The 12,201-nt window shown below is 50.1% G+C and overlaps 1 protein-coding gene across 16 annotated transcripts in view; it reads right to left on the bottom strand.

Annotated features, from left to right (window-relative positions):
• The window catches only part of Snx29 (sorting nexin 29), a 543,288-nt gene that overhangs the window by 10,517 nt on the left and 520,570 nt on the right, over window positions 1–12,201 (bottom strand). Inside the window, exon 22 of one of the 16 annotated variants that reach the window (XM_087208908.1) lies at window positions 3,561–11,915. The exons of the other annotated variants lie outside the window; for them this stretch is intronic. Coding sequence (XP_087065034.1) covers window positions 11,873–11,915 — 43 coding nt within the window. The 3' untranslated portion in view covers window positions 3,561–11,872. Of the gene's footprint in view, window positions 1–3,560; window positions 11,916–12,201 lie in introns of those variants that run through there. 16 annotated transcript variants of the gene reach the window in all.

Genomic DNA, 12,201 nt, shown 5'->3' with positions numbered 1-12,201 from the left:
ATTGATGGGCTGTCCGGGGAGAATGTTCCTACACCACACATTCCCCACAGGAAAATTCCACCAAGGCCTCCAATAAGGAGCAGCCGCTCCAGAATCTGAGCACCCACAGAAGGGAAGGACTGAGTTCAGTTCCCTGAGATGACAGATCCCTCGGGTTTTACCGGCTGAGCATGTGACCCTGCTCAGTCTCCCGGGTTTAGGCAGAGCTCCTAGACATGACACCAAAAACAGCAGTATTGAAAGGATTGATAAATTTGATTTCATCAAAAGTTTTCTTATACAAAAGGCACTGTTAAGAAAATGAAAGACAGGCTAAAGACTTTTAGAAAACATTTGCAAATTACATACCCGGCGAAAGACGTAACCAGCAGATGTAAAGAACGCCTAAACTCAATCATAAAACAACACTGTAATTTTTTAAAATAGACAAGGCTTGAGCAGACATGTCAGAAGAGGACAGAAGAAAAGGAAGCGTAGGCTGTCAGGGAAATGCAATGAGACCAAGAAGAGAAACCCCTGTGCTCCGTTTGAGTGGCCACAACAAAACATCCTGACAATACCAAATGCTGAGAGGGTGCAGAACAGCTGGACTCTCAGTCAAGGCCTGTAGGAGGCCGTAGGGCAGGGACACTCGGGACACATCTCGGCAGTGTTTCATACGCACCATACGACCCAGCCATCTCACTCTTAAGTATCCCAGAGAAGTGAAAACTTTTAAAAATGTGTCTATTATCTCTATGAAAAACGGGCAGTAACTGAAAAGCACACTGGTGTCTTCTGTGAATGCACAAACTATGGTATATCCACATACAGACTACTCAGTCAGAAACAGGAACCAGCTACTGATATTCCTGACAGGATGGATGCCTATCACAGGTACTGTGCTGAGGGAAAGACCTCAGCCCAAGGGGTTACTTACTGTGCTGACTCCACTTATGAGGCACTCTCTAAGACGAGGCCAGAGGGATGCAGAAAAGCATGAAGGGTGGGCCGGGGTGGGAGTATAAAGGGAAAGCTCACAGTGATGACACCGGTCTGCATCTATCCTGATTGTGATAGTGGGCACCCCTATCTATACATGTGTTCAAATTCAGGGACCCAAGAAACAACAAAAAAGTCAAGTTTTCCATAAACTTTAGAAACATGTGTTTTTAAAGTGATGGCAAACAGGCCTCTGGACACTGCCTGCAGGCTGGGCCTCTGAGCTCCACTGCTGATTTGTGGACAATGAGGCTGTGATTACTGCTCTTCCCCGTCTCTCACTACTCATGGAGGCAGCGTTGCCCTGGAGTCCACAGCTCCCTTCCTCCCCGCACCTAGGACAGGCCACTGAGCTGTGGAGTCCACAGATGGTCAGTCTCTCTCTACACACACACGCACACACGCACGCACACACACACGCGCGCGCGCACACACACACACAGAGTCTTCTGTTGCAACGTGACTTTGCTGCCCCCTCCTACTCTGATCGGTTTGTGTCCTGTGAGTTCTCTGGGCAGTGGCATCTTAAGCAAAGGGACACAGAACTTGGAACCCTTGTGACCGGGTTCTCCCTGTGCTCTGCTCTATGTGCCCGGCTACGAAGGCTCCATGAGGAGGAGAGACCTGAGGCCAGGCCAGCCACACTATTCTCAGTTAAGGCCACCGTGGTGTGGTGTCTAGCTGGCCGACTCAGACGTGGAAGGGAACTGAGCCACACCAGCTGAGCCCCCAGCCCGTCACCTGATGCGACAGCAGTTCTTACTGCAGGCCACCAAACATCATGGCTCTCTCGTACAGATCATCAACCCGGCAGCAGATAACCGATAGCCCAGCACTGTAAGTAACTGCTCTCAGTTCTCACTCCTAGGAAGAAGTTGTCACCAACCAGGGGCTTCAGTGGAACAAGAGGATTCAGGCTGCAAAGGCCAGCTGACTTCTATGTGTGGTCGCTGCATCTCTCTGATATTACATTTTATTAATGTTTTTTTAAACTAGCCCCAAATGGGATAGAGGTTATTGTACCCAAAATAACTTTATCTGCTTCCCTTCTGCAAACTGAATTTTCAGATGCTCCAATGTTTAAAAATAAAAGACATGAAATAGGGCAAGCAATTGTAATAATATCTAAGCTGCCAACTCACATCGTTTTGGGACTGAAGTGAGAGTTTGAACAAAAAAGATGTGACTGCAGTCAAAATAGCTTCCACTGGAGAGGCACCTATGAGGTCTTTGCTCCTAGCCTCATTTTACAGATGGGGATTCAGAGGCAGATAGAAGTCAAGGGCATAAGACTTGAAAGGAATAGGACCTAGAATTTGCCTGACTCGGACATGCTCTTTCTAATATGGACCAAGCTGCTCTCTGAATGCTAGAGGAAATGAACAACAGTGCTTTGGCATGTGTGTTACAATGAAGTCTGATCATGTGCCACACTGCCTGGTTTACCAAGGGAAAAGGGAGGTCCTTTACTGGGGGGATCTGCCAGTCTGCAGCCTGGTCTCTGGGCTCAGTGGGTGAGGGCTCAGCCTGCTACCACTAGGCTAGAAGATCACAGCCTCCACTTCCAGATGAACTTGACTCACACCCCAAAAGAAAGGGAGTGACCACGGCCTGGAGACACACACAAAAATTCATTTGGTCTCTTAAACGTCCACGGTGAACACGCTTGGCCTGTGTTCCTAAGTCTGCCCTGCATCTCGGGAACCCAGACAGAGGTTAGCTGTGCACACGCCCGCTACAACGAAAGGAGTTCTCATCACGGAAGCCGTAGCTGAACTAGCAAGTGCTCACCCTGTGTTTGCTGGGAAGTGCACCAACTCCCGACACAGGGTCTGTTAGCAGTCCCATTTTACAGATGAGAAAACCAAGACCAAACCTGCAAATGGCCTAATCCAAGATCACTGAGAGCAAATGCACAGCCTGGAAGGGAGCCTGGGCCCATGGGACCCAGTCCCTCTCTGCTGATGCTCTTCTGCCTGCACCCTTATCGTGGACGCCCTGCAACAGCATGGCTTGCTTCCCATTGCATTAGCAATTTCTCGACCCGCCTTCCCTGAACAAGCTGGTGAGAAAAACACCTACAACTCTGTCAGAGCCAGTTCTCATGTGCGAACAAGAGAAGCACAAACAGGGACTCCTGCTCTTACCCTGCAGACCGTAGCCTGTCTTATCTCCCGAGTGACACTTGCTAAGCTAGTGGGCTGTATGCTCAGGGGAGTATCTGGGGCTAAAGCTGGGCTTCCCTTCACCCTTCTTTCTGGACCAGCTCAAACACCATGTGCACATTAGACAATGAGGGACATGAGGGACACAAGGGGCAGTGGCTCATAAGCACATGGCTAGGGGAGGCTGGGCTGAAAATGGGTGCTGAACAGGTGTCTAAGACCCCTTTCCTTCAGTGGAAAAACTTCCTCAGAGGTTCTGCAACCTTCCCAGTCCTGGTTTCCAGCGTTCTCTGCAAATCTGTCCTTTGGGAAAGGCCGTAAGATGTTTAGGGTGCTGTTATTGCTTTCCCTTGAGGCCGAGGGGACAGGGCATAGAGGTTTCTGAGCCACAGCAACAGCTGTGCTCCCCACCCTCCCCACCCCAGCCGGGACACTACTGCTTGGCCACTTCATTCCCTGTGGTTCATTCTGCTCAACTGAATGGCGAACAGTCACACCAGCCTCAGGGGAAGGAAGAGCTTCATGACAGGTAGCCCTACCACCTGGCATCTGGCTGGCCTAAGGAAACATCCGGTTATTTTCCCCATCTCCTTCTTGGGCACAGAAACCCAAGGTCTACAGCTGCTTTTCCAAGACACAATGAGCCAGCTGCTGAGCCAGGGCAGGGCTCTGTGATCACGGCACCAGGTTCATGGTGCTCCACATCAGAACAAAAAGGCCCATAGCATAAAACCAGGGCAGCCAGTCCTTCAGGCTCAGACAGCTGCCAAGGGCGCAGTCTGGGCCGCTCAGAGAAGCCGTGCCTGTCCACAGGCAGGTGTGCCCACTGGAGGCGCCTCCGCTTCTCCTCTGCTGCCCTTGATGATTTGTGGCATTCTCCCCTCTAACAAGGGTGACAGGGAAGCCGCCACAATTGTGCTGCACCACCTGTTCCATGGGTCCTGTGCCAACTAGGCAGCAGAGGAGGAGGACAGCTTGCTGTTCTTAATGCTCTGCGACTAGGTGTCAACTGTGCAGCGCTTTCACGCCCAGGAGGCTTCTTGGGGAGACGCTGCTCTCCTTGCTATCCTGACACAGTTTTCTCCCGGCCTCCCCATCTCCCTCTCCCACTCCCTTGCTGGCTCTGTGCCCTGCTCTGTCCCTGGCTCCCATCCTTGGCTGTCACCTCTTCCAGTGCTCCTCCCTTTCTCCGGGCATTTTCACCTCTATCACCTCACTGATTCATACAAATCAGCCATTCTCACGTGAGTACCTGGAACTTCTAAAGACTTCCCAAATTCCTGAAAGAGGGCTCTTTGGGATTTGCAATGGTGAAGTCAGAATTCCGGAGGGATTCCCCCAGTCAGAAGATATTTTTCAAGTATTCCTAATATGCTTTACTCACTGTTATAGAAACATAAGATGATCTGTGTACAAAATAAAAAATAACAGGTTCAGCAGGCTTTACAAAAAGCTAGCCCAGAGCAAATATTCAAGTGCTGGAAAACACCAGGGAACAGAGCTAGGTGCCGGTGGAACGATCACGTGCCACATGAAACTTCCGGTGAGGCTCACAGCACAAGAATCATGTCTGCAGAACTGGTTCGTTCCTGTAGTACCACCCTCACAGTCTCCTATGCACACAAATGTGCTAATATTTATTGCATTTGCGTGACTGCAGCAGACAGAACCGCGAGCACACACTTTGATCTTGTCACCAGCTCAAACCGATGCTGACTAGTTACATGTGACCATTCTCTCCCAGGCTTCAGTCATTCCTGCCAGCCTCGACCTTCACCTCCCTCCCTGCTGTGCTGCACTTCCTACTGGATTTCATCAAACCAGGAACACTGGCATTATTCCTGATGCATTGCAGGGGAATTACAATACTTATTCCCAATTTCACGACTGATTTTACCGAAGATCTCAAATTCAGAAAAATGCATGTTTCCTGAGAAACTCCAGGAATTACCACCCGACACCAGTTCAGAGGATGCAATCCTAGGGGACATTCAGGCTTCCTCTTCCCTTCCTCTCCTTGCCTGGCCCCAGGCTGACCTCCAGGAGCTCACAGAGAACAGTTTTCTTAATCCACCATCTTCTCTTTGCCCTGTGCCCCCTTAACTTTCATCCACTCAGAAACATGGCTCAACCTCTGGTGCCTTCATCACCACTGCCTCAATGGCTGCCTAGTCACCTACTCAACTGTCACCTGCTCCTCTCCCCCAAATGACAATGCTGACCCACTACCTTGCTGTGAGGATGACAGAGCCAAGGGCGTGCACATCTGGCTCTGTAGGTGTTCCGCTAACAGGCAGAGGCCCCACCCTATGTCTTAGAGATCTACTCTCGGCACTGGGGCCAGTGTGATTTTCTGAAAGCTCAGATGGAGCTCAAACCTACAAGGGCTCCTGTATCCAAAGACCATGACAGACACTCCTTGGGACCTCCCTCTGGAGGCCAGCCTGCATCCCCACATGGCCCAGTCACAGGGGGATGGCCCTATTCTCCTGCACTTTGCAGCAGTTCTGCACATCTGGGAAGAATGGCTGCCCTTTTGTGCCTGTCAAAATCCTGGAGATCAAATTGGTGTAAGAGGGTGGGAATTCCTCATATCAGCCCACATTAAAGAAGCACATGCCTTCCACCACAGTGGCTTCTAGAAATCAGTCCTGTAGAGCTACCTGCCAAACACACCTCCACTGAGAAGTCCCAGCAATACCATTTGAGGAAGGATGACCACAAACCTCTTGAATGTTTAGGTTAAGCCACGGTGAAATGAATCATGAGATAGCCATGACAGAGGGTACTTACTATGCAGTTTTTAGAAGGAGTGAACCAACTTCACTGAACTGAAATAGGGTACCACAGTGCAGTGTGTAGTTTAGTTTGGCTTTGCCTTAACATTCTGCAAAGTTAGCTGAGGACTGACGGGTGGGTGTGCACGCTAGGTGTAACATCTCCTTCCTCATCCCTGTCTTTATGCGGCACTGTGAGTTTTTCCCGTACACAAGTCCCTCCCTTCTGCACAAGGCCCAAGACCCCTTTCTGCTGGCTGAATCAATTGTACACCGACTATGTTTACTACATGTAAGGTGCTGTTCCCGAGGCGTGACACCTGTGCACTCATGGAGCCCTCAGGGGATGGCTGCCACTATCCCCACTGTGCAGGCGAAGGCACAGGAGCCCAGGAGGGAGCAAATGACTCGCTTACACTCAGAGAGCTGGCTGGTGACAGAGTGGGGGCGTAACTGTGGGCAGTCTGACCTGACTAGGCACTCTGCAATTTTTTACTGCACACATGAAGGAATGAAATTTCTGCCTTGTAACTGTGGCCCGTGGGGGCAGAGCCCAGGTCCACTCACCGTTGTAACACCCTCCTGACCTCCCTGCTTAGCCCAAAGCCTCTCTCCAGTGTAAAGGCCGACCTGAAGATGGAGGCTGCCTCCGGCCTCAGACCAAACCCTGGCTGGAGTGGGCCTATCTGCAGCTGCAGCCTGGTAGGATGCCGAGAGTAAACAGAAGCACGGTACTCTCTCACCAGACAACCAGTCCCCAGTTACTTTCAGAGCACGAACATCCCCAGCCTGGTCAAGCCAGCAACCCCTCCTACCTGGACCCCACAAAAGCCCCTGCCTTGCCCTCTCCAGTTCTACACCCACAGTGAAGTTCTCAGACATGACCAGGCCACGTCACAGCCCTGCTCCACATGGCCTATAGCTTCCCAGCCCACCCAGAACAGATGCTAAAGTCACTGCCCTGGCCTCTCGGGCCCTACTGATCCAGCCCCAGTGACCTCCCCAGTTTCATTCCCCGCATTCCTCGGTTCTGGCCACACTGGCCTCTCACACGCCGCACTTGCTCTTGTCTCTGGGTCTTCACACTTCCGACTCCTCTCCCTGAATACCCTTCCCCAGACTCTCCGGACCCCTTCCCTTGGAAAGGTCTTTCCGAGCAAGTCACGGGCAACCCCACCCGAGGGTCCACCTGGCCTCTCACCCTGCATTGGTTTTCTCTAAAGACCTTACGTTTGGCAGAATATGATGTGTTTATCATTTTTCATTTCCCCCCACTTCGTGAAGGTTTTTTTTTTTTTAATTTTCTGTTTGAGTTCTTAGGTGCTCAATAAACAGTGAATGAAAAAGATGTTTGCTGAGCACAGGCTTCTGAGAGGTTTTCCCTGTTCCCACTGGCAGTGTTTGTCTCTAGAGTCCTTCTAGATGCCCCCACATTTTCTGGAGCTCAGTGAGGCTACACCACTGCCTCTTCCCTCCTCCTCCCTGAGGAACTGCTCTCCAATCCTCACCAGGGAAAAAGAGTGAGCAGGAAAGCAGGCATAATTACTGTGATTTGACAGATGCCTGGGGTCAGGGAGGCTATCTGGCTGAGTGGCTGTCCCCTTGTCATTTTCAAAAGGAATGATTCATTATGATCTCCATGGGCGGGAACCCTTCAGACCCAGAGGACCTGCACCCTAGGGACTGGACTTTTGCTCTATCTCTTAACAGCAGCCCCAGAAATAGCCAGGCCAGGCAGCTGGAGGTGATTAAGTGGCAATTTTACATGTCATCTCTTCAAGCGAGGACAGGGCTGTGGGTCCCCCAGAGAAGGGGCCTTTGGGTAATGAGCTTTCCAAGAATGAGGCTGTTTCCTGCAGGGGGTCCTGCAGGGGACCCAGATGGTGGAGCTGCCATCCTGGCACAAGCCAACCCGAGCCAGGACGTGGCTGTTCCCTTCAGTCACCCCAGCACAGGCCCTGAATCATCTTCTCTACATTGGGGGGGTGCTGGGCTGGCAAGGCAGGGTGGAAAGGCTGCCTTTCAGAATGATTCCACTTGTAACAGCCACTGTTCATGAGTATCTGCTGTGTACTGAACGTGCCTGCATCCCAGGGCAGCACAGTGGATTCCTGCAACTTTCTCCTGGAATGTCTAGGTAAACCACCAATTTTTCCTAAATTCCACGGTTTGTTGTTGTTTTGCCTCTAAACGTGGGTGGATGGATGAAGAGTGAGACAGAAAGATGTCTACAGGGTCTTTGTAAAGATTTGCTCCTCCACTGGTTCTCCTTAAGGAATAGCAGCTGGTATACAACTGTCACTGTGCTAAACATTCTTAAGCAGATGATCACATTTAATTCCCCAGCAAAGTATACACACAGATGTGAAGACTGAGGGGGTGATTCTCCTCCTTAGTTGAAGAGCTGGGGACTGTTACTGACCCCCAAGCCCTTATGCTTTCCAGTTGGCTGCAGGGTCCCAGACCCGTCTGCCTTCGAGGCCAGGCAGCTGATGTGAACTGGCAAAGAGGGGCAAGGGAGATGCGGGAGGGAGTGGCTAGACAGGTGCCCAGCTGGGGACACTTCTCCACTGCAGGTCACTCAGGTGTAGGCTCATTTTCAAGCACTGCCCGGCCCGGGACAGCTGGCCAGCTCCTGCTGTCTTTTCTGGCACCTGAACAAGGCTGAGGACCATGGCACCCAAAAGCGATGTGAGTTAGAAGTCCCCTGGAGAGACTGTCATTCCTTTTAGCAGTGAAAGCTCTCATTTGGGGTCTTGTGACCCCTGGCTGTGTACAGGTCAGGACATTTCAGCCTCTGCCAAGCTTAACTGGCCACTGGGAGAACATGGCGGCTTACATTTCAGCAGTGAATGTATTTAGCAACTTTAAATGTAGCAGCAGATGGGGGTAGGGTGGGGATGGGGAAAGCATGGACCACATTTTCTGCTGAAAATCCACTTGGGAATTTGTGCTGTGACCTACATTACTCCGTCTTCCACCCCCAACTTTCTCCCTTCAAGGAATGTGATGATTTCCCAAGAATGGAATATTCTGCAGAAAACCATTTTAATAATGTGCTAAATGACAGCACAGTAAAGCATGGAAGCCTTCACTGATTTGCAGTCCAGCTCCCAGGACCTGAATTCTTGGAGTCCAGCCTCCCCTTATTAATGTCATCCGACTCTTCCCTTGGGCTCTGCTCACATCTGCAGTGTAGTGTTCCCCAGGGTCCACCCTTTCCCCCGGTGCATGAGAATGCAAACAGCAGGGGGCTCCCTCAAAAAGGATTTTGAGGGCTTGCCATTCATTTTCCTGTTTGGGAGACTGTTATGACTTGTGTCTAGATGTCCTCACAGAGCCTCATGAGGTCACAGGTGGGGCTCTTCGGAGGTGGCTGGACCTAGGTGTGTGATGCTGGGATTAAGGGTGCCCCACCTCGGGTATGGGTGGCACCAATCAAAAGGCACATAGCCTGAATGGGATAAAAGGGAGAGGCAGGCTTGCTGCTGTTGCTTCTACAGCTGCCTTCAGCTTGCCATAAACTTGCCCTTCTGTGATGACCCTCTGCCTTGAAGCCAGCTAACTGTGGACTGAAACCTCTACAAACTGTGAGATACAATAAACCTTTCCTCCTTTAACTTTGGGTGTCAGGTATTCTGTCTCAGAAACAAGAAAAGTAACTAAGACAGGAGCACATTCTGGTACACTATGGGCCACACTGATACAGGGTCCAAAGAGGAAAGGAAATGCCCCACTCCCCACTATCCTTCTAACTCAGAGCTGCTGCTTGAATTAGAAAGAAAGGCAACAGGAGGGTAAGCGATTGGGAGAGAAAAATTCAACATGCTGATTCCTCAAGGCTCAGATTTGTGCAGATGGCAGACTGATTAGAAGTCACGATGCCCCTTGCAGAACACAGTGAAATACTGACACGGCATAAAATGCCACAGTATGTGCAAAAGCAGGTCCTGTCTAATATTGGACTCCAGGCTGCACAAGACTGCAAGTCTTAAGGCATATTTATGAGGAGAAACACAAGCAAATTCTAGCTGCCAGCTCTGATCTCCCACTAGGGTCCCACAATGGGAACAGGACCACCAGCATTAGAGGTTAATAGTGGACTTACTGACAGGGCAGACAGACAGGAGCACACATGGAAAGCTAATGCCACGTGGGAATGTTCTCGAATCCAGAACCTAGATAGGAGGCCCGACAAGCAGTGGCTATGAGCCAGGACTGACAGGCAAGTGTCCAAGGGCCAGGCAGGTACCTAAAGTGACTGATACCACTTACATATTAGAAAACCAGCCAAAGAGGCTCTGCACATGTCTGAGTTTGGGTGAGGGTCACCACTGACTGTATCTCAGTGTAGCAGAGAGGGCCGATGGGAGTCATCAAGTTTTCTGATTGTTCAAGAGAAGTTTGGCATCTGGACGTTTTTATATAATGCTTTCTAATTTTTTTGATGTTGGCAATTACTTCAATTAAGAAATACAAATGAGTAAGAAAACCTCAGTGTCCTGGCCACATAAAACAAATGGGAGGATTAGGCCTAATCCACAGACTGAGGGTTTCCCAACTATGCCCCCAAATCTGGGCCCAGGTCCCACACAGCCAGGCTTGCTGTGTGCTGGGTAGATACCCTGGGATTGGGCAAGTGACTTCTGCATTTCATTTTTCTCATAAAATATTACATGATTTTGAAGTATTATGAAACCTCATGAAATTACCATTTTAATGACAACTTTATACAATTGTAGTTAATAGAATGGAGACACAGCGCGCACCTCAAAGGCTCTCAGGAAGATGAGCTGAGACAAAGCAGATGAAACATTAGGGTTGGAGCCCTCAGAAACCGCTCCACAAATGGCAGTACTGCCTTCGGAAAAAGCCTACTGAGCTTCAGTGACCAGTGCACAGGTCCTTTAGGATCTTAAAGCAGTATTTGAATGGACCAAGGAAAATTTGTCAATATTTAGAAGAATAACTATGCTTTGCCGGACTTACTTCCTTAGCCAAGAAGTTTTTTTTTTTTTTTTTTTGGTACTGGGGATTGAACTCGGGTCCTTGTGCTTGCACAGCAGGCAGTGAAACCACTGAGCTAAATCCCCGGCCCAAGAGGTTTTTAAAAATAGAGATCTCTGCAGCTAGGCTCGGTAGTGGAGAAGCCAGTCCGGCTCTGTCCCGCAGGCACACAGACAGGAAACCGTTACATGGAGAGTCACAACATGGTGAGGCCTGGCTACAGCCCCTCTCTCCCTACCCCAAAACGAGACAACCTCCAAATTTCAACCTGTAAGCCCATCCTGTTCAAAAGAGAAAAGGAGGAGGGGTAGCTTACTTTGTGATTGTGAGGAAGGCCAAGGGAATAAAGCTGTTTCATTTCAACTGCGTCTAGAACAATGTTTAGTGGAAATTCTGCTCATATTTGTCATTTGCCACAATCTCCCACAGAAAGTCCTTTTAAGTCCATGAAATTGAACTTTATGTTCCTCGTGTTATTAGCACAAAAGGTCTCTCCTCTCCTACCCAGCACTGATGAGTGGCAACCAGCGCAGCTGAGAACGTGTGTCACACCAGATGACACACATGTAGCTGGGACAGTCGGGCAGGCTGGTGCTTGGCCAACACTGAACTGGAACTGCTGGACTCCCCACGCCAGGCAGCGGGGGTGGGGGGGGGACGCCGATTCCCAGATGGGTAGTGCCCCATCAGACTCATTCTGAGGACCAGCCGTCGGAGGGACAACTCACTATGTAGTTTCATCAGAGAACCGAGCAAAATGCCTGTGTCTCAGAGGTTAATTCACTGAACACATCCTGGGGTGTCTACCCGTGAGAAGGGAGTGACAGCTCCTCACATGTACCAGGGTGACTGCTCTGAAACACTGAGACAAGAGTCCTTACATCCCAAATACCCGGATAAAAGTTCCACATGGTCTTTCTACACAGGAACCAGACGGGTCTCTCATCTCTGCAGCACAATACGATTATGTCTTCTCACAAAAATCCTGAAACAATGAGGAAACAAGGATTTTGGCTGCAATAAGAGGACCTAAGCTGATGAGAGGCCTCCACCAATGTCTGATTGCAAGTTCAACTGGGAAATGCTGGGCGCATCTCACAGAAAGAAGGTGATCTTTAGGCTACAACGGCATCTGTGGAGCAATACAGAGTACCACTCCTCTGTGTCATTTAAAGAACCAGTGAAAGGAGATTTCTGTTATTCCAGTAAACCACAGACCCAGAGCAGCGCTTCTCAGTGATGAGTCCAGCTATGGTTTAGGTCTAAAATCT

Source organism: Heterocephalus glaber, unplaced genomic scaffold, assembly GCF_053883595.1.
Source record: "Heterocephalus glaber isolate CG9 unplaced genomic scaffold, H.glaber_assembly_v1.0 deba00000943, whole genome shotgun sequence".
NCBI lineage: Eukaryota > Metazoa > Chordata > Mammalia > Rodentia > Bathyergidae > Heterocephalus > Heterocephalus glaber.
Note: the sequence above shows the minus strand (reverse complement) of the source record. Positions and strands in the feature narration are given on the sequence as shown.